The sequence below is a fragment of the Dromiciops gliroides genome, chromosome 4 (genome assembly GCF_019393635.1).
Source record: "Dromiciops gliroides isolate mDroGli1 chromosome 4, mDroGli1.pri, whole genome shotgun sequence".
In the NCBI taxonomy this organism is placed as follows: Eukaryota; Metazoa; Chordata; class Mammalia; order Microbiotheria; family Microbiotheriidae; genus Dromiciops; species Dromiciops gliroides.
Window position 1 is genome coordinate 100,398,067 of NC_057864.1, and position 27,932 is coordinate 100,425,998.

Below are 27,932 nucleotides of genomic sequence, written 5' to 3' on the forward strand. Positions count from 1 at the left end.
GGATATAAAAAAGTGGAATCTGCTGTGTCTGGAGGTAGTGGGTCTCCCTCAATAGAAATTTCTAAGCAAAGACTAGATGACTTTTGGGGTAAGCTGTGGATGGGATTCCTATTCAAGGATGAGTTGGACTAGAGGGCCTCTGAGTTCCCTTCCAATTCTGAGGTTTTATATTTCTGTGACAATTTAATCACTAGAAAGATCCTGAGATGGAATGATAGGAGGTGCTATGCTAACAAAGGTGTCATAAGGAATTTTAATCATAATAATTAACTGACATGACAAACAAAGCAATACATACAGCAGGGAGATACAAGGTTATGTAAAATGCATCTATAATAATATATGCTCTTCATACTGATTATTATGCATATTTTTATTGATACTTGACCAACATGCTGTAAAGGTTAATTAGTGTTTTTAAGGTGATAAAAATACCCATGAAATGCACTTTGTAGATAGGCAAATTATTAGACAAAATTATCATTTTTCATTCATATTATTACTTTTCAAGTGAGATCTCCATTTGATAATTCATTTAATTCAGAGAGAGAGACAGAGAGACTGAATTAGGTTATTAATTTATTTTAGGGATAACTGATTAATAAGGTGACTTGAGAAAGGTCACATATCAAGTAAACAGTCGTCAAGAAAGGATTAAGGCTTCTTAACTACCCGTCCAATGCTCTAATCATTAGATGCTCTCTACCTCTATGAAAAACATTTAACTATATTTAATAACATAGTTAATAATAAATAATAGTTAATAGTAAATAATAATAGACTAGGACCTTGGGGGCACTGTATTTTAAATAAACGAAATATACATAGATTTTCTTAAAAAAAATTTTTTTATACAGAGATTTTTAAGTTTGCACAATATACATTGTAACGAACACAATATGCACCTGAACACAGCCTTCCTGTTGATTCAGAATGTTTGTTGCTACATATCCCCCATAGACTTCCAAAATATTCCAAAGGATGTTATGTGTCTTCTGCTGTCTCATTTCCAGTGTTCTTTTTTTAAAAGAACATCTACCATTGTGTTGAAAATATACCTTTATGAGTTATGATAAATAGATGAACGAATGGATGGATGGATGGATAGATAGGTAGACAGATAGCTTTAGTGGCAGTGTGGTATAGTCGATAGAAAACTGCCCTCTATTAGGGGAGCCGGGCAGATCTGGGTTCATATCCGGTCTTTGACACATACTGGGTACAAGTTAATCTCTCAGGGACCCAGGAAAATCTACTAGATTGTGAACCGCAGAGATGGTGCTGACCTGCATTGGTAGAAGGAGCCTCTTCATCCAGAAGCGCCCTGTGTCAATGCAGGTCGTATCCCTGGGACTCCCCGGCCCCCTCCTCCCCAGCATGAAGTCTATTGAATAATGTAAAAACACTAGTCAGGACATCTCTATGCTTCTTTCCCACTTCCAAAAGAAAATAGAAAAGTGATAGGATCTGTAGTAAAATAACACTCATGATAAACTACAACTCCCAAAACACCTCGAGGAAAAGGCTGACACCTTCCCGCCCCTAGCCCCACCTTCCCCCATCAGTCCCAGAGATGGTTGGAGTATTTGGAAAACTTCAGGGCAAAGGTGACCCTGTTGGGTACCGCGGCGAGGAAAGGAGCCAACTGGTTACCGCCTCTTTTGCGATGCATGCAGGGATTTGTAGTTCTCAGTCGAGCTTCAAGGGCTTCGTAGGTCAGCGATAGAATACTACATAGTCCATGATGACCCGCGGTTCGGGCAGCGCCTGCGTATTGAATTTGGGGGGGGGTAGAACGGGCGGCGCTGGCGGCGGGAGGAGTAAAGATGGCTGCGCGGGGGTCTCCGCCTTCTGCTCCCGGTTGAATCGCTGGGAGGGCGGCGGCGACCAGGCTAGCAGCAGCGGCGGCAGCCAGGGCCGGGGCCATGGCGGAGCTGGAGCACCTGGGTGGGAAGCGGGCAGAATCGGCGCGGGTGCGGCGGGCCGAGCAGCTGCGGCGCTGGCGAGGCTCGCTGACCGAGCAGGAGTCTGCGGAGCGGCGGGGCTCCGGGCGGCAGCTGCCGTCGTCCCGCCGCGGGGGGCCTCGGGTCCGCTTCGAGGACGGGGCCGTCTTCCTGGCAGCCTGCTCGAGTGGAGACACGGACGAAGTGAAGCGGTTGCTAGCCCGGGGAGCCGACATCAACACGGTCAATGTCGACGGGCTGACAGCCCTGCACCAGGTAACCCCGGGCACCTGTGAGCCTCCTTCCCCCTCCAGGGCTCGCGCCAAGGTCCAGCGGAGCGGGGAGGAGGGTCCCCTTGGGGCTGGTCTGTCTGTCTCACCTTTGAGTGGGGTGGCTTACTTCTTGTCAACCAAGGACCTCCCCAGTTCCACATCCACCACCCTGGGACTAGTGTCATTCACTGCCCAGGTGTATCTCGTCATTGCTTACTGCCCCGCGACCCTCGATATTCCCCGTCCCCGCCAGTCAGTGTCAGGGACACCAGCGTTTCTGCTCACCGCGCCATCTATTCCATGATTCAATTTCACTTCTGTTTGGTTACTGTTCCAAGGAGCAGTGTCACATAGGTGTCTAGTCAATGTCACTTGTCTGATGCCCATTATAGAAAAGCTTCCTGTCTGTGCTGCCCCCTATAGAATAGCTGAGATCATTTCGGAGTAAGACCCTCAGGACTGCCTTACCTGCCAAAAGCCCCGTTGAAGCCTCTCTTGTTTTGCTGACTCGTTTCGAAGTCAGCCACAGTGTCCTACCAGATTAGTAGCTCCCAGAACATCGTTGGGCCGACTTAGACATTGTTACCAAACTTCATCTTGCCTAGAACCCTCTGTTCTCGTCCCTGAACTCATTGTTATCAATGCTTTATCACCACCAGTGTGTGACCTGGGTGCTGTCCATCATAGAGACCTTCCTCTGTCCCTTGTGTCCTCTGTCACATATAAAATGACCTCTCTGCTTCTCATTTTACCAACCCCAGAGTTCATAATACTGTATAAGGCCTACTGTAGAAATACTGTGGTCTATATCTAGTTCTAGATATGTGGAGTTTGGGTGCACTGATGGTTTGGTAGTTGGTATAACATCTTTCCTTACTCGTGCTTATGTAAGTCTTCTTTATAATGCTAAGGATAACTAATTCCACTTTCCCAAATGTTACTTAACCGGTAAATTTGGTGAGCTGATGGCTTCCCCATTATGGCTTTCTTATTTCTTCCTACCACCATCCACAATCTGGGCAAAGTGAATGTAATTATCATGAATGTCTACTTACACATGATCCAACAAGTATTTATTATGATCATACTGCTTTATATTCCAATTTCCTAAATAATAATATCCAGTAGCTTAAGTTCCTTGGTACTATATTTTGCCATGTATGTAGCTGTTGTAGATTGGGTGGAAGAAGACACATTCACCCATATTTACATACACTCTTCTATAACACGAGAGAATCTGTGCCACTTTATCAGTGCCCCCACATTGAGTGTGAAATTTGAGACAGGAACTCAGAGCGGCAAATACGTTTTCATTTTACTTCTCTTTGACACTCCTTGGCAGATATTTGGTATCCAGGAGGAGTCTTATTTTGTAGATTTATTTGGGATGGGAAGGAGACATATCTAGCTTGTGGAAGGCATCATCCAGTGAGACCTTGGTGGAGAGAGAAATCTTCCCTATTTCTTTTTCAGCATATAATTGACTGAATCACAGCGTCACAGAAAGTTTTCTCAGTGTTATTTTGTAAAGTGACTACTAGTCACATTGCCCCATACTTACATTATACTTAATTTTATAATGATACACTAGGAATAGCTTATCTTACTCATTGATTGCTACACCTTCCATAGCAGGTTCTTTTCCCCTGATAACTACCCTATGATTGCATCCTTACTTCTTTGTAACCTCTCACTGTATATTCTGAAATGCAGTCTCTCTTACCATTGACAAATAGCTTTTAACATTTAATGTCAAGGGGAATGAAAGGTGTGGCGTTTTGTTTTCTTCACACCTGCTAATCCCTAAGTGGGAATTTCTTGCATCATCAACAAGGCCAACAGTGAACCCAACTAAGTAGGTAGTAGCACCAATTTATAATGGAAAGACCTCGGCTAATAAGTTAGAGCTGTTCAAGGCTTTGAGGTCAAAACAGCCTTCTATTGAGGAGGCCTTCTCTTTGTTAACATCTAGACAAGGGGCCTTTATTGGCACAGGAACCCATTTGTAAGTTAGTTTCCGGCAAAGTAACATTATGTCTCTCAAGGTTTGAATCACTCTCAAGGTAAATAGAAGATTATTTTCAAAATGCAGGTCAAAGGCGGCCAGAAAGTGAACAACCTGCTTGTCAGACCGATCCTTTTCTGATAAAGTGGAGAATGGTGATAATTATCTGGATAAAGCAGTTTTCAAAAGCGCTGTTTACTCACTGGTTAGGCAGCAGATTTGACCTTAATTATCAAGATAAGTGCTCCCCTTCCTAAGTTTTCTGCCTTAGAGATCCAGCCAAATGTAGCAGCATCTGTAGCCTCTGTCTTGCTATCTTAGAAAGAAGGCACCTTAAAGAACTGCTCTACTTTGAAATTCCTCTGCTGTTTCCTCCTTGTCCCACAAGGTCACAGCAGGCCTTTTCACTCTACATGCTAGCACTTCTTTGTAGGTGTCATCTTAGTACTTCTGACTTACCCTTCTGGGCAGTCTTTACTAAGGTTGAAAGGTGCCTGAGTCCAAGGTAACAAGCACTAGGGAAACTATTGATATAACTTGAAATGGGTGGGAATAGAAAACACCTCAAAGGTTAAACATACTGTTATCAAAAGCCCAGAAACTTGCTGCTTTACCTAAGGTGGTATGAATTGTCATTTATCTTTGTAGCTATGAAGTGTCTTTCAAAAAAAATAGGGTTAAAAACCTGATTGTATACATTTCAAATAACCATTTGCCTAAGTTAAGTAAATACTTCATGCTGGGTACCTGCAAAAGAATGTCTTTTTCATTAGTTAAATTACTTATGTGCTTCCTGGGGAGATTGGGTTGATAATTCTCTGTGGTTGGTAAATTTTGGGCATATCTTTGCAAGACTCAAATATAGCATCCTATTTGGAAAACCTTCACATTGTGGTTCTTGGAGATGAGGAATTTGGAGTGTTGGGATACAATCCCTTGAAGATTGTATTTACTAAGCTGTGACTGGGTAGGTGATTATACTGGAAAACAGATAGCAAATTCTGTTGAATGCCAAACTAAGGTAAAGAACAGAGTGCTTTCCTATTTCTAGAAGGTCTGGACCTGAGGGGGGCACCTGGCTACCTGTAATAACCCAGCCCCATCTGTAGAACTGCCATTATATTCAAGATATAGTTTTTTTTCTTAAAGGGCAGGTCCAGCCACAGGACTCCTCTACTCAGTTCCCAATGATTCCCTATTTCTTCTGGGATCAAGTACAGACTCTTAGGGTTTTCAGAACCCTCACAACCCTGCCTTATCCTATGTTTTCTGGTGTCATTATACATTATCTCCTTCTAGCACTTCTTACACTGACCTTCTTACTGGCCCTCCCTCATACACAACAACATTCCATCTGCTATCTAAGCCTTTGCACTGGCTAGCCCCCTTTTCTGGAATGCAGTCTCTTCTCATCTCCACCTCTTAGAATTTCTCTTTCTTTCCAAACTGTGTTCAAGAGCCACCTTCTACGGGAATTCTTTCCTGATCCTTGAATCACTTAGTGCCCTACCCCTAGGGCCTTGTGTTTACTTTGTGTATGTATATTCTTTATATACTTTATATAGTTGTCAATGTTAGGACACATTAGAATATAAGCTCCCTAAGGGCAGGCACAGTTTGTTTCTGTCTGTCTCTCTTTCTTCTCTTTCTTCCTATACCTAGTACCCACCACAGTATTCGGTACATAGTAAACACCAACTAAATGCCTGCTATTTCATTGATTTTTGAATCGACTCACTTTCAGATTGTTTTTAGTGGTCTTAGGTTTCTAGTTGGCATCGGAATATTCAGGCCTTTAGCTCCACCTTCAAATCCCAATTCCCTCATCAATGCGTGACATATTAGATTTGTTCTAATTTGAGCTCACAGCCCCCAGGTTCATAGAATTATTGATTTAGAGCTGTAAGGGAACTTAGAGATCATTGAACACACACACACACACACACACACACCCTTTCTATTTATTTATTTGTTTGTTTGTTTGTTTTTATTAATGCCTTTTGATTTTATACCTTATTTCCTGAAAACCCTCTGTTCCCCACTGACCCTTTTCATTGAAATAAACAAAAAGAGTTCAGCAAAATTGACCAACACAGAGCTATCTGGCGGCGTATACAGCATTCTTAGCCCTCTACCTTTCTATGTAGAGCAAAGCTTCTTAAACTGTGGGTGGTAACCCCATATGAGGTTGTGTAACTGAATGTGGGGGGTCATGACAAATTTGGCAGTAAATGTTTGATTTGTATACCTATTTTATATACCTATTTCTCTGTCTATCTCTATATCTATCTATCTATCTATCTATCTATCTATCTATCTATCTATCTATCTATCTATCTATCTATCTATCTATCTCCAGGGTTACGTAAAAATTTCTTGGGAGAAAAGGGGTCATGAGTGGAAAAAGTTTAAGAAGCCCTGATCTAGAGTAGGGAAGTGAATTTCATCATCTGGTCTCTGGCACTAAAATTGATCATTGAATTTAATCCAAGGTCAGCTGCCTTTTAAAGTTGTTTTCATTGACATTATTTTAGTCATCTGTGTACATTATTCATTTTAGTCAACAAGTATTTGGGTGGGGGCAATGAAGGTTAAGTGACTTGCCCATGGTCACACAGCTAGTAAGTGTCAAGTGTCTGAGGCCAGATTTGAACTCAGATCCTCCTGAATCCAGGGCCGGTGCTTTATCCTCTGTGCCACCTAGCTGCCCCCTTCAACAAGTAATTATTAAGTACTTACATTGTGCCAGACACCAAGGAAAGATAGTTCTTGGCCTCCAGGAGCTTACATTCTCTTGGGGGAAACCAATACATAAAAGAGGAACTGAGAATTGGTTGTGATGGAGAAAGAGGTACCCTTGGTATGGGGCATGTTGGCTGTTTGGAGAATGAGGGGTGGCAGGTTAGGAGCCTTGCCCACAATGGAGATTCCAGGCAAAATTCATCACTGGGGGAATGGTCCCCACAAGCCCAAGGCTGTTGAGGTACAGCAGCGCAGTCTGGAGAACACTTCATTTTTAACACATAGGAGCTTATTTGTTCTGTTTCCCGGCACGCAGAGGGTCTTTTCTTTATCCAAACTTTCCTTCATCTTTTTTTTTTTCTGCAAATGCAAGCCAGCAACTTCTTCTCTAAGGTTTCTTTTCCTTCACCATCATGTGGAGTCATTAGTTTGTAGTTTAATTAGAGCACCTCTTCTGGTTTTCCCTTCTTCAGGACTGCATTGGTTCATGTAGGTGTTGCTGCATTACTCTCAACTCCTTGTATTTGTCACTTAAAATGGTCCAGTAGGATTCCATTGCCTTTATACACTAACTTGCTTGGCCATTCTGCAGTTGATGAACATTCCCCTTTGCTTACAATTTTTTGCTACTGCAAACGTGCTGCTATGAATATTCTGAGATACATATTATATATAGGTGTACATGTGCACACACATATACATACACACATATACTCTTGTAGCAGGATTGCTGGATCAAATGATATGAACACTTTTCTCGCATAATTCCAAATGATTTTTCCAAAGGGTTGGACTAACAGCTACACCTACAGTATATTAGTATGCATTAATCTTTCTATAGACCAGGGGTTCTTAACCTTTTTTGCATCATGGACCTCTTTGGCAGTCTGGTGAAGCCTCTGGGCCCCTTCTTTGAACAGTATTTTTAAATATGTGGCACAAAATACCTAAGATTACAAAAGAAACCAATTCTATCAAAATATAGTTATCAAAGTATTTTCAAAAACAAGTTCATTGATCCCAGGTTAAGAATCCCTGGGTCTGTAGGACCCTCCAGCATAAACTGTTGCCAATGGAGAGAAACAGAATTTTATTTTTTTTTAAGTGAGGCAATTGGGGTTAAGTGACTTGCCCAGGGTCACACAGCTAGTAAGTGTTAAGTGTCTAAGGCCGCATTTGAACTCAGGTACTCCTGACTCCAAGGCCGGTGCTCTATCCGCTGCGCCACCTAGCTGCCCCAGAGTTGTATTAATTTGAATTTTCCTTACTAGGGATTTGGGGCATTTGTACATAGTGATTGTTAGCAATTCTTTTGTTGAAAATGGTTTATCTTCTTTGACCATTCCTCTCTTGTGAAATGATCCTCGTTATGCAAACGAGGAAACTTAGGCCAGGATGTTTAAGTGATTTGCTCAATGTAATATAGCTTGAAATGTCAGAGTAGTATTTGAACTCAGGGTTCTTTTCATTTCACACCCATGTTGCCTCTTAATTAATCTGAAACTGTATTGATCCTTGGCAATAGAAGGTAGATGAGCAAAAAGCTACACAAAATTGTAGTGCTGGGCCTGGAGTCAGGAAGACTTGAGTTTAAATCTGGCTTCACACTCTAACTAGCTGTGTGATTCTGGGCAAGATCCTTACCCTCTGCCTCAGTTTCCTTAACTGTAAAATGGGGATAAATATTAGTTACCTATCTCCCAGGGTTGTTGTGAGGAACAAATGAGATCATATTTGTAAAGCACCTAGCCCAGTGCCCAGCACATGGTAGGCACTACGTAAATGCTTATTCTCTTCCTCTTCTCCCTGTAAGGCCAAAATCACTATATACTTGAAGACCATCATAACTGTGTTTACTTAAGTATAAGACAGTTAACTCATATGTTAAAATGAAAATGTTTGTCTTTATCTCCTCTCCAGTGCCACTGTTAACAAAAGTGGTACTCCTAATAATCACAGTCATATTAACTTAATTTGCATAACAACTTCACATTAACTCTGTTAACTAGTACAAATATTAGCCCCATTTTACATACAAGGTTTGAGGCGGAAAGGGTTAAGTGACTTGTCCCTGGTCACATAGCTAATTGTCAGAGGAGAGATGCCAACTTAGGTTCTCAGATATCCCTTTTAAAAAAAAAAATTCAGTTTTCTTTTCTTTTCAGTTTTACATTTTCTCTCACCATCTCCTCCCCACACTGAGAAAGCAAGAAAACTGGAACCCATTACAAACATGTACAGTTAAGCAAAACATATGCTTTCATTAGCCATGTCTGCTAGCCTTTCCACTGTACCTTGTTTCCATCTTGTCACTGTATAATTGTAACTATAGTGAATTTTGCCTCTCTCTGGCATTTTACCTTAGGGTCAGGGTAGAGGAAAAGTAAGTGTTCTAAATGGAGATCCTTTTGGATTCTTTCTTATGGTGGGGAGGCAGAAAAGTCATTGAATCAGCATCTCTTTCCACTTTGGTGTTTATGATTTTTTTTTTTAGTACTCAATTGGACATCTGGCTCTTTTTTTCCCCTCTGTGACTAAACCCCATGTTTCTAGACCTTGGATTTTAGAGCAGAGGTAATACTGAATATAGGGCATTTTGTTTTTGAGAATGTAACTGTGAGTGACTCTCTATGCCTGCATTTTCTTTCTAGCCAAATTCTTGCTCTTTATCAGTAAAGTTCTGCCAAATAGCTGTGTATTACCAAACTGGTTTGTAGAATTTTCTTTTTGAGCTTCTTAAAAATAGTCACTATGTTATTATTTTGTAGCTTAATTGTAATTCTGATTAGTCGAGAGAGTTGGGCTAGATGACTTTCTCAGGTTCCTTTTAGTGGTTTGAGTTTTACCCTGGGAACAGCTTTTCTTATTGAATCCTTAACAATAGAGAAGAGATACTAAGAGTTACCTAGAATATATTTAATCATTGCTGTTGACTCTCTGATGATAAACTCTGGGTCCAGTTCAGATCCTTCCTTTCAGGTTTTTTCCCCTTTTCCTTGTTCTTCTTCCCAAATAACACTACAGTTGCATTGTCTTGCTGTTTCAGCCAGCCAGTCAATGAACATGTATTAAGGAGGTGTGAGTATTAGAGTTGATGTGATCTTGCATAATTTCTGAAGACAATGATGGCATCCAGGAGAGCACCCAGATAGGAAATGATACTGTTTGAATTATTTTCCCAGTTGTAATAATAGGTTGTGATGATCTCCTTTCATCTAGCTCCATGTGTAACTAGTGCCCCATAATGAGCTGACTGATCAGTACTTGTGGAATAGAATAAAGCTAACTGTCTGGGGATTGTTGGACAGCCATGAACTATTGTGCTTGTTGTCGGACTGTGGATCACGATTATTGTTTGCTGAAGACTGTGCTATGATGTTTCCAGACTATTTTAAAGTTTTTACTTTTCATTCCTCTTTTATTCCAATTGACCGTTTTTTCAACAACAGCTTATTAAATACCTGCCTTGTGCACTTTGCTTAATAGTTGGTGCCTATCCAGAAAAGATAAGGAACATCTTGAGAACCAAACCTTCTGGATTTTGAGTTACTTGGGATTTATGGCCTGGGTTTGAGTCAAAGGTATGGTAATGTTTCTCTTTCCATATTCTATATTCAGTCAACATTAGTTAAGAAGTGATAAAGTAGTGTATATAGTTAATAATGAAAGAAACTTCTACTATGTATCCAAAAGAGTGCTGTGTACTTTGGGGTTAGAAAATAAATATGTAAATGGACAAATCTTCGTTCTCACAAAACATTCAATCTAAAAATATGTGTGTATATATGTATTTGTGTATATGTGAATATACATATGTGTATATATATATATACATATACACATATGTGTATTATTAAGAGAGAGGGAATTAGAATAATTAGGTGTTCATAACTAAGGATAGTGAACCATGGCAATTGTGGGGTTAAGCCATAGTACTGAAAGGATCCATAATGAACCCTTAGTGGGGTTTTTTTTTGGGGGGGGCAGTGAGGGTTAAGTGACTTGCCCAGGGTCACACAGCTAGTGTCAGGTGTCTGAGGCTGGATTTGAACTCAGGTCCTCCTGACTCCAGGGCCAGTGCTCTATCCACTGTACCACTTAGCTGCCCCAAATCCTTAGTGTTTTAATAGTGATAAGGGAAGAAAGATCTGATGATATATTAACTTGTAATTTAAGAAATAGAATTAATTGAGACTGAATTGAAAGGATACTTATTTTATTTGCTTTTGGCTATAAATATGGTTTAAAAATTTTTCTTTGTTTTTTTTTAAAGCATTTCTTTGTTCCTTAGATTAGAAGCAATTTGATCAATAGTAGATGGAAAATTTTTTTGTGGAGATTTACATTTTGTTTTTTGCCATGGAGTTTAAATAGGAATTTATAGCTTTTTTTTTTTCAGTTTTGTGAGGCATTAGACTAAAATTCTTCAATATTTTAGTTCTGATTGATGTGGGATGGATTTAGGGTCAAATTGATCATGAGTCGTCCCAAAAGAATTACAAGACTCAGTGACTCAGTTTCCCAAGTTTTATTGCAGTACTGTGAGTGAACACAGGGAGAGAACCAGAAAAGTGGAAAGGTATCTCTAGAATAAGGACAGAAAGATAGTTATATTTATAGTATGGATAAATTGATCATCAGTCTCATTATAATAATCTCCACCTTAGGGAGGTACAGGAGAGGGCCTATCCTAATTCGGAGTTCTTGGGGTCCTAAGCCAACACCCGAGGGGGGTACCTTTTTACCTGGAGGTGTGTTTTTGAGGTTTACATGTCATAAGGTGAATCTGGGGACAAATTTGGCCTTTTCTGCATGTGTCACTTTCTGATTCCCATGCTTGGTTTCAAAATATTTTCATTTATCAGTTTGAATTTCTATAACCTGTCTGTGTATCATTGTTATGGTTAAGGTCTCTATGACCTGCCTCTGTATGTTCTTGTTATGAGTGCTGATTAATGTGGGACTTGTATTAATGAAGACTCAAGTCTTAAGTTATCTATTAACTGGGGTCTGAATCCCTCTTAGAGCTCAAATCTAAATTAGAACTTGGGTCTTATGTTTTTCTGTTAACCCCTTTTTTGCTTCCTATGTCATTCCCCCCTTTTCATATACCCTAGGAAAAAGTACGAAGATCATCTCTTCTGTTACTACTTCCTGCTGAGTGGGGGCAATGTAGGGGCCCATGGAGGGGGGGCGGGGTGCCTATGAATTGAGGGAGATCTAGGAGCTAGAGTTACAAATGCAAGGACCACAACACAAATGATTAACAAACAGACGAAGGGGCAACAGGGACCCCAATACAAAATAAATCTGAGAGTTCCATGAAAAACTGGATGAAGCAAAAGTTGTGAACAGTTTCAGCCATCCAGGTAACCTCTGTACTAGAGCTCAACCTTCATGAGGTGTTCTAAACCATATAGACTTCGCCTCAGTCCAGGACCACATTTGCCAGATAATTTAAGCACTCTTCCAATTCTTGTTTTTTTTTTTTTTTAAGTGAGGCAATTGGGGTTAAGTGACTTGCCCAGGGTCACACAGCTAGTAAGTGTTTAAGTGTCTGAGGCCGGATTTGAACTCAGGTACTCCTGACTCCAGGGCCGGTGCTCTATCTGCTGCACCACCTAGCTTCCCCTTCTTCCAATTCTTGTAACCCTAATGCAGTGGAATTAGAAACTTGTTCTATTACCAATGTTAAATTTGTAAGCATAACCTCACGTTCAAGTTTACCCAACAAAGGGAATAATAGTGAGGGCAGCAGTTTTCCAGACCCACTTAAGAAAATTATCCCAGGTTCCTCTTCTGATTTTAGTATGAGAAGAGGGAGTAGGATTCTTACTAATATCCTCCTTGATTTAGGAAGGGGGCACAGTAGGGTGCAAGGGGACCAGGGCTAAGGTTCACTGGTGAATGGATTTAGCAACTAATCTAGCAGCAAGGTCTGTCCTGTGAACAAAAGAAATGGAATAGACTCTTTGGTCTAGCACAGTGAAGGACCACACCTAAATAATGGACTTTGCCTTAGGCAACTTGAGCGAGGGTCTTCTGTAGAGTTCATTTTAATGTAGCCCACCTTCAAGTCATGTCAACCAATGGAATCGAATGATGCTAACCAATTAGCTTTGGTCAATGTATAAAGACCCACCTCTATCAAAAGAGGATAAAACCCTTGTCAGTGCCAGGCTCTCTCTCAGCTGCCTCTCCCCTCTCCCCTCTCCCCTCTCCCCTCTCCCCTCCTCTCCCCTCTCCCCTCCTCTCCCCTCTCCCCTCCTCTCCCCTCTCCCCTCCTCTCCCCTCTCCCCTCCTCTCCCCTCTCCCCTCCTCTCCCCTCTCCCCTCCTCTCCCCTCTCCCCTCCTCTCCCCTCTCCCCTCCTCTCCCCTCTCCCCTCCTCTCCCCTCTCCCCTCTCCCCTCTCCCCTCATGCTCTTAGGACTGTGTAGATTTTGTAGGTCTTCTAGACTTTCTTTGAGACTACAAGCTGTCTCTCTGAGAGATAGCATGAGTCTGGGGCTTTTCTCCTGCTTGTGCTAACTGCCACGTGGTCAATTCTTTGCTGGTGTGTGTATATATAAAAAAATAATCTATGCTTGCTGTCCAAACTGGCGCAATAGCAATTAATTTAGAAAAAACAGTTTTAGCCTAAATTTTAAAAACCACAAGTGGCATGGAATAAGATTAAGTGACTTTTCTAGGATAATGCAGGTAGTATTATCCTTAGGTGGATATTTAAACTTCTATGTTTCTGACTCTTAATGAATAAATGAAACTGTCTCCACTACAGCATGCACCTCTTGATGGAATTGATACGGATTTTTTTAAAGGAAAAAGCATTGTTTTAGATATAAAATTTGAACTATTTAAGAATTGCCACTACTATTTTAAGACTATATGTAAGATAAAATAGTATTTTTACCAGCATTTTGATTTTCATTTAAACATTTTAAGTTTGTGTTTCTTATACAGTGTCACTGTATAAGTCACCGGAAGGTCTTTAGTTACATTCAATGTCTTTATTGGTGACTTAGATGAAGGTGGCATGCTTATCAGATTAGTTCAGGACATAAAGTTGGAAAGATGAAAGGATAAGGATCCAGAAAGATTTTGACACGCCAGGTCTGATGGGAGAAAACTCTGTGTATGTGTGTGTCTTTGTGTGTGTTCATGTATGTGCATCAGTCTCTCTCCAGCAATAAAATAGTTGGCTTCTGCTGTTTATGCTCAAATGGACAAAATATGTCTAATGGGAGGGAATAAAGCAGTAGTGCCCATTAAGCAGTGCAGGACAGTGGGGAAAGCTCTGCCTCTAGATTTAGAGGACCAGGGAATACTTCTTAGTACCTGTATGATCTTGGGCAAAGCACATAAGCTCTGTTTCCTATCTTTAAAATGAGGAGCTGGACTTGGCAGCCTCTGAGGCCCCTTCCCAGTCTAGATGTGTGATCCTGGCACTATCACTGTGGGGTAGCCAACGTAAGAAGGCAATAAGATGTCCCTGCAGTCAGTCCTCAGGTCCCCATGGGTTCCTGGGACAGACTCCCTCTCTGGAGCTACTTTGTTTTGTTTTGTTTTGTTGGGGTTTTTTTTGGTGATGCAATTGGGGTTAAGTGACTTGCTCAGGGTCACACAGCTAGTAAGTGTCAAGTGTCTGAGGCTGGATTTGAACTCACATCCTCCTGACTCTAGGGCCGGTGTTCTATCTACTCTGCCACCTAGCTGCCCCAGGAGCTACTTTTTTAGATGAAGTATTTGTGCTACAGAGGAGCAGGGAACAGGTTTAGTGCTTTGGTTCCTTTGAGGACTTTAATTACAATCACTTGGGCACAGGCTGACATATATAATACACCCTAGATTTTTGAGAGAGCAGATTTCACAGGGTTCAGAGAAAGGATAGGTAGGATCTAGTGGCCTCAAATTCTACAGAGAAAAGCAGCCATAAGGAATAGGAAGAATGCAACTTTGAAGAAACAACAAACAATTTGAATCAAAAAGAAAAGAGACCAATGTTGATATGGGGACCTCACCAAAAACCTAATATTTTAAAAAGACATCTCTCAGATCAAAGGTAACTTAAGATATGGTCAAAAGTCTGACATGCTTCTGTAAGAAAATTATCAGGAATTCCAAAATCATGCTAACGTTAAAAATCCATTGAGCATCTTTGGAAGCTGAGGTCAGCACTTTTTGTTGTTATGGATATGTGATCTCATCAGTGTAAGGAACAAGTAAACTCCTACCAGTGCAGATCAATACCTATCCTTTAATTTTAAGGTCTATGTTGCCTTGGGGGTGCTAAGAAATGGTGATTGGCCCAGATTCACATAGCCTGTATGTATCAGAGATGGAACTTAAACCCATGGAACTTGTGTCCATGATCAGCTTGTAAAGCTGTTTTGGGGAAAATAGGAGAGGAATGCAGTTTTGTCCTAAGGGATGATGATGATGATGAATAATGGAGAAAAGGCAAAACTATGCAACTGTAGTTTTGCTTCTTTTTTCCTGAAATTGACTTTTGGAGAGAACAAAAAATGTTTGATAAAGAGTTAAAAGTCATGATGAGTGTAAGGTGTTAGAAAGAGAACATGAAGCCGTCTTCAGTAAGTTTGCTACCTGGCCCATGCAGATTGCATCCCAGAGTCCTTATGGGTGACCTTGCTGAGCTACTATCAGCCATTTTTGAAAGATCATGAAGGATAAGTACCAAAGGACTGAATTAGGGCAAATGTTCTGCTCTTTACAGAAGGGAAGAGAATGGAATCTTCAAACTATAGCCCAACAAACTTGACTTTAATTCCTGGTAAAACTATAGAATGTATTTTATAAGTATGGTTTGTAAATATATAGGAAAGGAGATGGGGATCACAAAGAACTAATGTCATCAAGACAGGATATGCTAGACTAACCTTAACTTTTTTGATAGGATTGCTAGACTGATTGATGATATTGTAGACATAGTTTATATTGATTTTAGGAAAGCAGTTGATAAAGTCATGCTCATTTTGTAGGGGAGGGAGGGAGGGAGGGAGGGAGAGAGAGAGAGAGAGAGAGAGAGAGAGAGAGAGAGAGAGAGAGAGAGAGAGAGAGAGGTTCATTGGATGATAGAATAGTTCAAGTAGGCACAGAACTGCTTGAAGAGCAGAGACCAAAGAATAGTCATTAATGAATTAATATCCATCTGGGGGGAGCTCTCTAGTGGAGTGCTCCAGGGAGCTGTCCTTGGCTTTGTGTTGTTTCACATTTTTATCAGTTGATTTGGATGAAGGCACAGAGGGCATGCTTGTCAAATTTACAGTTGATACAAGGCTAGAAGGGAAAGGCAATATGTTGGATTACAGAGTTAGGATGCAAAAAAATCTTGATAGATTAGAATGATGCACTGAATTTAATAATGTAATCGGACTAAAGGCAAAGTCCTGTACTTGTCTTTAAAAATACATCAACTTCTTCTGTACAACACAAGGAATGCATAACAAGGAAAAGTCTATGTGAAAAAGATACGGGGGGGTTTTAGTGGATTGTGGGGTTAATTGGAGTCAGCAGGATAATGTTGCAGCCAAAAAAGTCTATGACATTTTATACTGCTTTAAGAGAGGTGTAGTGTCCAGAATAAGAGAGCATAGTTCTTTTGATTGTCCCTGATCAGGTCACGTTGAGGGTTTTGTGTTCAGATTAGGGAATCACATTTTGGGAAGGATGTCTTTGGCTAGAGAGTGTTTTGAAGGGGGTGACTAGGAATTGAGGGACCTTAAGAGCACTTCATATTCTGTATTTTTTGAAGGAACTGCAGAGAATGTGAGGGTGAAGATCAAGATAATTGCCTTCAAGAATTCTTGTTCTGTTTGGGAAAGGAGAAAGGAGAAGGGAATAGACCATTTACATGATGCCCACTATGTGCCACTCACTATACTAAATGCTTTACAATGATCTCATTTGATTTTTATCCCAATCTGGTGAGGGTAACTGCTGTTACTATCCCCATTTTGCAGTTGAGGAAACTGGGGCAAGCAGAGGTTAAGTGACTTATCCAAAGTCACATAGCTAGTGAGTTTCCTGACTCCATACCTAGTGCCCTATCCTGTGCACCACCTAGCTGAGGGAAGAACTAGCAACCAGAACCAGTGGATAGAAGTTGTAAAGAAGTTATAAAAAAAAAATTGAGTTTATTCAATAGTCTCCTTAATCAAATAGAGGTATTCTGATGAAGAATGGGCTGCTTTTGGGGGCAGTGAGTGGGCTTCTCCTCACCCAAAGTCTTCCAGTATAGACTGATTGATTACTTGTGGATGTTATAGCAGAATTCTTATTTGTTAATGGGATTTTAACTAGATGGCCTCTGAGGTCACTTCCAGTTTGAGATCCATGTGTGTAAAGTCTTACGGTATCAAAAATCAGCTGCATAGATAGATACAGGGTGGGGAAGATTGGACTTGTTAGCTGTTCTCTTGAAAAAGACCTTAGAGGCTTTAGTTGACTGCCAGTTCAGCATGAGTATGTTGGTGGCAATGTAGTTGCCAAAAAGCTAATGTAATCCTAAACTTCCTTTATGATAATAGCTAGCATTTACATAGCACTTTCAGGTTTGCAGAATGTTGTGTATGTTTTATTTCATTTTGATGCTCACTATAATCCTGTGAGGTAGGTGCTATTATTGTTTCCATGTTACACTGAAGGAAACCGACAGTCTAAGAGAGGTTAAGTGGCTTGCCTATTTCACTGGTAAGTGTCTGAGGCAGGATTTGAATGAAGGTCTTTTTGATCCCAAGCCCTAAACTCTCTTCACTCTGCCACCGAGCTGCCTCACAGTGCTCTTAGAGCTAATGTGTCAAGAGGAAGGGTGATAGACCTGCTGAGGCCTTCAAGCTGGTCAGGCCACAGTGATTCTGAGGACCAGCTTTTAGGAAGCTCATTGACAAACTGGAGCATTTCAGTTGGTCTTTAATAGGGAACCTGAGGATTCTGAGAATTGTGTGATGTGTGAAATGATTGAAAGAACTTGGGATATTTGAGCTAGAGAAAACTTAGAGGGAACATAGTCACTGTCTTCAAATATTTGAAAGTCTGTTATAGGAAAGAAAGACTTGACTTTTTCTACGTGTCTTGAGAGAACAGCACTAAGAGGTATGGGTAAAATTTACAGGGAGTTAGATTTCAGCTCAATTTGAAGAAAAACATTATAATTAATGCTTTCTGAAAATGGAAGAGACTATCACATGAAATGTCTCAACCCTTATAATATTCCAGTGAATAGTTGTGAAGGCTCTTTGAGAGGTAATCACACTTTGAATAGTAGTTGGATGAGATTACCTTTAAGGGGGCTATCTAACTTCAAAGTTCTGTGCATGTTGCTAATATTTTAAATGTCATAATTTGTTTTATCGGAAAGTTTTTTATTTTTTCCTGCAATTTAAAAATGATCTTTATTACATTTAGAGACAGTTCTTTCTTTGGCAGAACGTAAGTATAGATTTGTAAAAAAGAATAACATAGAGCTGACATTCATCTTTTCAATTTGTAATTCACCTGGAAGTCCTGTAGGCAGGTCAAACTCAGCATACTCAAAACAGTTCATTATTTTCTCCCCTTAACTTGCCCTTTCGCCAACACAGTCTATTTTTATTGAGGGAAACACCCACCCTTCCACGTATCCAAATTTGCAACTTTGAAGTCCTTTTTGACTCTTCCTTCTTCACCCATCCTTTCCCCCCATATCTGTATCCATTCAATTGTCAAGTTTTGTTGATTCTGCCTTCTCAACATCTTTTAGATTCCTGTTCACCTGGTGGCCACCCCAGTTCAAACTTTTATCAGCTCTTTCATGGATAATAGCCTTCTAAATAAACTCCAAAGCCTCTCCTTCTCTCTAGCCTATCATCTCCACTGCTGCCAAAATTTGATATTCCTAAAGCACAAGTCTTACCATATCGCCTCCCTACTCAAGAATTCTTAGAAGTGCTCTATTGCCTTTAGGATAAGATACAGACTCTTCAGCTTAGCATTTCAATCTCTTCACAATTTGGCACCAGCCTACTTTTCTAGACTTATTTCCTATTACTCCCCTTCCCACACTAAATTTTCTGTCCATATTGACCTATTTCCTATTCTCTAAACTGGCCATTCCATCTCCCTTTTTTGTCTTTGAATATGCTCGCTCCTCACACTTGTTTCTTAGTTTTCTTCAGTCATTTCCTTTAAGGGTCAGCTCAGATAATATCTCTTACTAGAGACCTCTCCTCATGCTTCTATCAGGGAGTGCACTTTCTTTCCTCAGAAAATCTAGTATTTAGACATTTTACATATCATTTTTAGGGTGGAACTGAAGTTCCTTTACCAGAGGGGATGTTTTTCCTCTTCTGTCTTTGTATTCCTGGTTGCTGCCAAAATGATTTCCCCAAAGCACATGTCTGACGACCTCATCCCCTTATTCGATGACTCCTGCCTCCCTCTTCTAGAATCAAACAGAAAATTTTTTACAACCTGGCCCGTTCTCTTACCTTTCTCCTCTTTCTACACTTTGGCCCCCTCCTTGTACTCTATGATCTAGCAACACCGTTCTTGCTCTTCTCAGCTCAGCCTCTGCCTTTTCTCTGGCTGTACCCCATACTTGGTATTCTATCCCCCAGTGTCCCTCCCCCCTTCCTGGATACACAGGCTTCCTTTAAAATTCATCTCAAAATTTACCTTCTAGTTTCTCAGTGCTGCACCACCCCCACCTCCTTTCCCATTTACACTATATCTGTGTGTGTGTATATGTATATATGTAACACACATAGATAAATTAGAATGTGAGCTTCTTTTTTTTGTTGTTTTTGTTTTGTGAGGCAATTGGGGTTAAGTGACTTGCCCAGGGTCACACAGCTAGTAAATGTTAAGTGTCTTAGGCCGGATTTGAACTCAGGTACTCCTGACTCGAGGGCCAGTGCTCTATCCACTGTGCCACCTAGCTGCCCCAAATAAGGCCTTTGTTTTGTTTTGTTTTGCCCAGGGTCACACAGCTAGTAAGTGTCAAGTGTCTGAGGCCGGATTTGAACTCAGGTATTCCTGAATCCAGGGCTGGTGCTCTATCCACTGCGCCACCTAGCTGCCCCCAGAATGTGAGCTTCTTAAAGGCAGCATAAGTACTTAATAGTTTATTGACTGATTGACCAGAACAATTCCTTGCACATCATAGGCAAATACTAAATATTTATTGAAGTGAAATAAATTTAACAGAATTATCTCATTAAAATAAACTTTAGCGGAATGGTTTTGTTCCATTTAGTGGAAGATACCAGAAAATGAAATAGTTCTAATTTTTGGCTAGAAGCTCACTTATTTTGAGCAGTGTTTTATACAGTGAAATTATAGTTCTTTTAATTAGTTTGGACACCATCTTGACTTTTATTTTTCCTTCTTTGAATTTCAAAGGAAAGAATTCAAAGAAAATATAAATAAAATAAAAGTGAAGATAAGTTGGGTGTCTTTTGAAAAATCACTATGTAAGAGAAGAGGCAGAATTGATTCATAGGGTCTTGCTTCATTGAAGGAAGGTAGAACTAGAGAAGAAGGATAGCTAGGTGGCACAGTAGATAGGGTTTCCAGCCTGGAGTTGAGAAGACTCATCTTCCTGAATTCAAATCTGGCCTCAGACACTTATTAGCTATGTGACCCTGTGCAAGTCACTTAACCCTTTTTGTCCTCAATTCCTCATCTGTAAAATGAGCTGGAGAAGGAAATGGCAAACCACTTCAGTATCTCTGCCAAGAAAATCCCAAATGAGGTCTTGGAGGGTTGGACACAACTGAAAAGTGACTGAACAACAACACAAAGAAAGAGACGAGTGTTTAGTCCTCAGTGCAGCAGTCAGGTATGGACTGGGAAGTATAGAAGGAAATGGTTAAGTGGAAGTTGAAAGCAAAAATGAATTGGATGGTAAGGGAGCACATAACTTCTCAGTGAGCTCAGGTGAATTAACATCACCCCAGGGTACTGTGAGAACTGGTGATAGTGATTGCAGAGCTTCTGAAAAGCCAGGGAGAATGATATTGATGCTATATGACTGGAGTGGCAAAATGTCCCAAGTTTATAAAAAAGGGAAAACAGATTATTTTAGATTATAGGCCAGTGAGTTTAACTCACCCCATTACCTTGCATTTATTTTTGTGAGCTTATATATTTATATATTCTCTCTTCTGGTAGAACTGGAACTTTTTGAGTGGTTTCATTTTTGTCTTTGTATCCCCATAGCCTTGCAAATTTCTAGGCAAATAGTAGGTGCTAAATGAATGCTTATTGGTTGGTTGATTATAAAGGGGAGCTATGTTAAGGAAAAATAAAAAATAAAAATGGAAAAGAGGTAGGTGATGGGGAGAGGGAGGGAATAACATACTAGTGGGGGCTCATAAATGAAATCAGAAGGAGACACTTCCTCCCTCCCCTCCTCTCCCCTGCCAGATCCTCAGGGTTCCCTAGAGCCCTGAAGGGAGAAGTAGGCATCTTCTCAGGATCCAATCTAGCAAGACCAAGTGATGGTTGAGAGAGCAGCTCCAGAGCACATACTGCATTGGCAAACTCCATTGTGGTATTTCAGGCAGATCCTTCTTTGCAGACATTTATAAAGTGGAAATCCAGGATGAAGTACCAAGTGGTGTTAGGAACACTTATCGCAGAGTTATTTTAAACTTGATGTCATAACAGACACTTCTTTGTCTCTTTAGGTCCTCTTCAGATGCCTTTGGTCCTTTCCTTTTCTTGTAATTGGGGAGGTCTGCGGTTGGCATGTAGAAATACAGTCACTAAGTACAGAACTTGTGTTGAGCTGAACCTTACCTGGCAAGTATAAGGGAGTAGTGCCAAAGCCAGGTGTTACTGGATCTGTGCTGATATCCTTTTATGTTCTAGCTTTCCTGGCAAGAATGAATTTAAGAAGTATTTCCCAAGAAGTAACAGTAATAAAATAGACTAATTTGTATCAGCCAACAGACAGTGTGAATGGTGGTGTCTCTGCATTGGCTTTGTCTCTTTCCTCCTTCCTAATGGTGTCCCTCAAAGAGAACTGACTTAAGCCATTTAGTCAAAAGTCAAAAAAGTTTTTAGTCAAAAAGAATTTAATGCTTACTATGTGCTGGGCACTGTGATGTAAAGAAAGGCTAAAACAGGTCCTTTCTTCAAGAAGCATATATTCTGGTAGAGGACACAGCTTAGCTTTAGTGTGTGAAGAGGAGGAATGTATAAAAAAACCTGGAAAAATAGGTTGGCGATTGTTTTTGAAGCACTTTAAATGCCCAACAGGAATTTGTATTTGATCCTAAGGTTAATAGGGAGCCATTAATATTTATTGAGTAGGGAAGTAACTAGGCCAGTCTGCCTTACAAGTATCACTTGGGCTGCTGTGTGGAGTAAGGAGTTAATTGACTGCAAGAAGACCAATTAGGCAGGCTATTGCAATAATCCATTGGAGGAATGGTAAAGACTCAACCTAGAGTTGAGGTTGTGTGGAGACAAAGGGGCTGATGAGAGAGGTGTTCTATTACAATCCTAAAAAGCAATATGAGGAAACTGTTCTTTATAGGAAAGATATGAATTACTATATGAGGAATTCTGGGATTTTTAATTTTTGTTATTCTTACAGTGTTGTGTAGGGGTCAGGGAAGCTGGGTCACAGGCTGTGTGGAGAGAAATAAAGTACAAGAAAGCTGGAAAGGTACCTGGTTACATTGGAAATGGAAGAGTTTGTATTTGATCCTGGAGATGAAAGAGGGTCACTGGAGCTCTTTGGCATGGTCAGACCTATGTAGTGGCCTCCTTGGCCACTGAGAGACTTGAGGCAGTGAGGATGGTTCCTACTTTTACAGTAGGAACAGGTGAGACATATTGTAGATCTGAACTAGGGTAGTGACTATGTGAATGGGAAGAAGTGGATATAAAAATTTGTTGTCTGTCCTTTGTTCTCTCTCTCTTTTTTTTTTTAGGGAGGCAATTGGGGTTAAGTGACTTGCCCAGGGTCACACAGCTAGTAAGTGTTAAGTGTCTGAGGCCAGATTTGAACTCAGGTACTCCTGACTCCAGGGCCGGTGCTCTATCCACTGCGCCACCTAGCTGCCCCCATGTCCTTTGTTCTCAAAGAGGACTGTGACATCGAGAAGGTGATGTCATAAGTTGCAACTGAATTGGATTTAAATGAGGCAAGTCTGTGCAAAGTCATCAGCCTCACTCTCTTCTTCAGAGCCATTTGGGTCCAGATATAGATCAGAATGACTGGAGATGGTCCTGGATCCAGTGGGAGACCGTTGGCCTTTTTAACCTAAGGTCTTTCCCAGGTTTCAGTTTGTCTGAGGCAACACCCATTCAGTGATTAAGGCAGAGTAATAAATGAGGCAAAGAAAGACCTTTTTTACCTAGTTAAAAAAAAAAATCAATCTTGGATGGGGAAGACTCTCATGGTTTCTGGCCAAAACAGAAACAATTGCTATTTACACTCATTCTGAGCCAGCAGAACCCCAACAATGACGAAATGAGGCTTGGGCTGGGACCCATTGTTGGCCAATCAATGAAAGCCAGTGATTTGAGTTTAAGGCATGGTCCTTAAAAAAGAAATCTAGCCTGTAAACTTCAAGACATCAAAATTTATATTCCTTTGGGCAGAGAACCCATAGGAAACGAAATGATTCCCTATGTGGACAGAGGGAGAGGAGGGATGAAGAGACATTAAGAAAGGAAGGAAGGAACGAGCTGTGTTGTCCAATTGGAACTGGCCAGTTGGGTCCCCAGTGGGGCACCTACTCCTTCTCCTCACAGATTGTTGATTGTTTTTCAGTTCTCCAAGAGGACCATGACATCCAGAAGGTTATATCATGACTTGCAAATAAATTGGGTTTGAATGAGGGCTGTGCCTCACTCCTCTGGAGCCATCTGGTTCCAGTAGCAAAATGAGAGATTAGAACGACTGGATATAAAAGAGACATGTTGTGAAGGTAGAAATGACAAGATTTGGTAACAGATGGGATCTATAGGGTAAGAGTGAGGATGACACTGGGTTTGTGAGCCTGGGTTACTGTGAGGATGGTAGAACCCTGAAAAGTCATAGGGAAATTCAGAAGAGGGGAAAATTTGGAGAGAGAGAGATGATGAGTTCTATTTTGGATATATTGAGTTTGAGATGCCTCTGGGGCATCCAGTTTGGGTTTTCCAAAAGGTAGTTGGTGATGTATGACTGTAGTCCTGGAAAGAGACAATGGTTGGGTACACAGGGCTAAGAATCTGTATGGAGATGATAATTAAACCCATATTTTAGGAGTGGGCCTGATGTCTGTACCCCCATTCAGATTCGATATTGGGAGGAAATGAAACATACATAGGTCATTGAACAGTTAACAGAAGGGATGCTAGAGCAGAAAAGGATATCAGCATGGATACAGTAACCAACCCTGAGCTTTAGCACTGGTCCCTCCCTCATGGAAATTTGCCTACTCCCTGGGGTATGGTGATTCATGGGGTCTTGAAATACCTGTCAAGTCTGAGAGGCCTGGACTCTAGGTGGGTGGGACTTTTTTTCCCCCTCCTTAGGTGACCAGGAAGCTTCATCAAGGGAAGTAGGTTTTGGGGACACCTTTTTAGAGAAATCTAATCCTTGTTGAGGAGAAAATGGAGGTCGGGAGAGGGGAGGCATGGGCCTAACCGGTTTTGGAGGGAAACTTTTATAGATATTAATCTTTTACCACGGAGAGCTCAGGACAGAGCCTTGGGGAACCTCCATGGACATGGATAACGGTCTAGCAAAGAATACTCAGGAATGGTCAGAAAGGTATGAGAAAGTGCAGTATCAGAAAAACCTTGAGAGAAGGGAGTGTCCAGGAAAAAGGTGATCACCAGTGTCAGATGTTACAGAGAGGTCAAGAAAGAAGAGAATTCAGAAAAGGCCATTAGATTTGGCAAGTAAGAGATCCCTGATACCTTTGGAAAGAACAGTTTCAGTGATGATGTTGGAAGCCTGATTGCTAGAGGGTTTAGAAGAGATGGTGAAAAGAAAAAGTGGGGAAAAGCTCTAGACTAGGGTTCAGAACCATGATAAGCATTGGGCACACAAAGCTAGTGTGAGTGTATGCCTCTCTGTGTGTGTGTGTGTGTGTGTGTGTGTGTGTTTTGGGTAGGCAACAGTTTTATATATATATATATTTTGGGGGGGGGCAGGCAATGAGGGTTAAGTGACTTGCCCAGGGTCACATAGCTAGTAAGTGTCAAGTGTCTGAAGCCGGATTTGAACTCAGGCACTCCCGAATCCAGGGCTGGTGCTTTAACCACTGCACCATCTAGCTGCCCCAACAGTTTTATATTTTTGCCTTGGTAAATTAACAAAATTAACTCTTTGCTATAACAAAAATGGTACAACAATTATTTTGGTGTCTATGTCAATTTTTCTTTCTGTCTTTGACAGAAATGAGATTTCTTGGTCAAAGGGTATGAACATTCTAGCTCCCTTTTTGTTAGCATATTCAAATGGCTTTCTCGAATGGTTGGAGCAATTCAGAGTTCTGTCAGTAATATATTTATCAGGTCTGTCTATCCACAATAACTTCAACATTGTCTCTGACCATTTTTTAGAAATCACTTTTGCCAATTTTTTGGGAGTGAAGTGAAAGGTGAGATTTGTTTTGATTGGTATTTTTCTAAGTAGGATTTTGGAGCAGTTTTCATAGAGTTATTAGTAGTTTGTAGTTTTTCTTTTGAGAACTGTTAGTTCAATCCTTTTGGTCATTTATCTATTGGAAAATGGTTTGTGAACTTATTTATTTGTGTTATTTTCCTATGTACTTTGAATATCAGACCATTATTTAGAGATTTTTAATACAAAGATTTTTTTACCCCAATGGACAATTTCCCTTTGTAACCTTCTCATATAGATTTTTATTTTTGCAAAATCTTTTTAATTTCATGTAACCAAAATTAACTATTTCTGTGATCATGTCTTTGCTTTGTTTGGTTAAGAACTCTTCCCCTGTAATGTGAAAGCTCTGAAAGGACACTTGATCTGATGTTCTTTGTGTTTTGGTTTTTTGGTGTTTTTTTTTTGGCCAGGCAATGAGGGTTAAGTGACTTGCCCAGGGTCACACAGCTAGTAAGTGTCATGTGTTTGAGGTCGGATTTGAGCTCAGGTCCTCCTGATTCCAGGTCTGGTGCTTTATCCACTGCGCCACTTATCTGCCCTTGATCTGACTTTCTTTTAATTTTTTTTAATGTTGTTACCTTTGACATGCAGGTTATGTGTCCATTCTTAGCTTATGGTATATGGTTTAAGATATTGGTATAAAAATGCTTTTAGCTTCCTAATTTTTTCTGTTCTTTTTTATGCTGAGTTATTTCTCAAGTAATTTATGTTCTTGGTTTTATTGAATACTCAATTTCAAAAATTGAGTTCAGTTGTTTTTTATTTTTCCTTATCCACTCTATTCCACTGTTCTACTTTTCTATTTTTTTTAAATCAGAATTACATAGTTTTCATTATTATTGCTTTATGGCATAAACTGGGATCCAGAAGTACTAGTGCCCATTTAGTCCTACTTTAAAAAAGAATTAATTCTCTTTAGATTCTAGACCTTTTGTTCTAAGGAATTTTATTATAATTTTGTCTAGGTTGATAAGGTATCCCTTTGGGATAGCACTGAATGGCTAGGTTATTTTAGGTAATATTATAATTTTTATTTTATTGGTAGGGCCCTCCATGAGCAGTAGATATTTCTTCAATTATTTGTCATTCATTATTTCTTTAAAGAGTGTTTTGTAATTACAGTTTTTTCAAACCTTGAGTGTGCCTAAGTGCACCAGTACTTTAAACTTTTGGGTTGTATAAACTAATTTATATAACCTTTCAGGAACATATATTTGTTTTTCATCTTTTGAAATACATTTATCATGTAATGTTGTGCATTGTGGTTATTGTGCTATGTATATTAGCTTCCCATTAGACCAAGCTCCATGAGAGGAACATGTCATCTCAACTTGGCATTTCTGCAAATGACTAGCTGGCACAGAACTTGGCACACAGTAAATAACGAATATGTGAAGCAAAACTGAAAATTTGTTTCTGCTTCTAAGTTCTTAAGATCATAAATATAATCTTTCCATTTTTAGCTTCTGAGTCAGGGAGAATTTAGAGTCTTTTATTCTTTTATAGGACCACATAGCAAAAAACAGTTTGCTAGCAATAATTAGGGCAATATCGTACCAATGTTGGTTACCTGGAATTAATATAATATCTAACTGTTGGGAAATATTTTGCCTTTTTTTTCCTTTAGTACTGAAAAGACAAGATGCCTGGACCATTGTGAGTAATTATCATCTTCTAGTCTTTGGTATTATCACAGAAAGGCTGATTTTACTTAAATGCCCGGGTTCTTATAGGGAAGAGTAATCATTTACATTGCTGTAGCACTTTGAAGTTGATAAATGACATTTCCCACAGCAATCCTGTGAGGGATTGGACCTGTGATTTCATTGATAGAGAGAAATCCTAGGTAAGGAAGCTCCCTCTAGGAAGGCAGGTTGTTGGCTCCTTCTCAGCAACTTAGTCTTTGCTGTCAGAGCACTGACTTGCCAGGGTGACACAGCCAGTGTCAGAGGTGGGTCTTGAATCCCACTCCCTTGACTCCAGGGCTAGTTCTGTGTTCACTGTATCACACTGCCTTTCCACGCGGGACACGTAGGACAGGTATTGCCATCCCCATTTCATGAATAAAGACTTCGCAACTCAAAGAAGTTAAACATAGTTAAGTGGGGAGTGCGCTGCAGGCAGAAAATCTTGAAAAAAAAATCTCTCAGTCCTTCATCTCCTCTATTTCTAGGCACGCTCATGTTAAATCAGTTATTTATTGGGTACTTACTATGTGCAGGGCAGCCTGCGGGGCATTTGGGGGGTATAAGGATAAAGAAGGGCCAGGCCCTCCTCTAGGGAAGTTTAAGTAAGTATACCAATAACCATAATACAGTTCATATGTCTGGAGGACA

At 40.4% G+C, this 27,932-nt stretch overlaps 1 protein-coding gene across 7 annotated transcripts in view; it reads left to right on the forward strand.

The window, feature by feature from the left end:
* The first annotated feature begins 1,802 nt into the window (after positions 1-1,802).
* Positions 1,803-27,932, forward strand: part of PPP1R12B (protein phosphatase 1 regulatory subunit 12B) — a 255,554-nt gene continuing 229,424 nt past the window's right edge. For all 7 annotated transcript variants that reach the window (XM_043964552.1, XM_043964554.1, XM_043964553.1 and 4 more), the window contains exon 1: positions 1,803-2,219. In XM_043964552.1, coding sequence (XP_043820487.1) covers positions 1,926-2,219 — 294 coding nt within the window. In that variant the 5' untranslated portion in view covers positions 1,803-1,925. The remainder of the gene's footprint in view (positions 2,220-27,932) is intronic.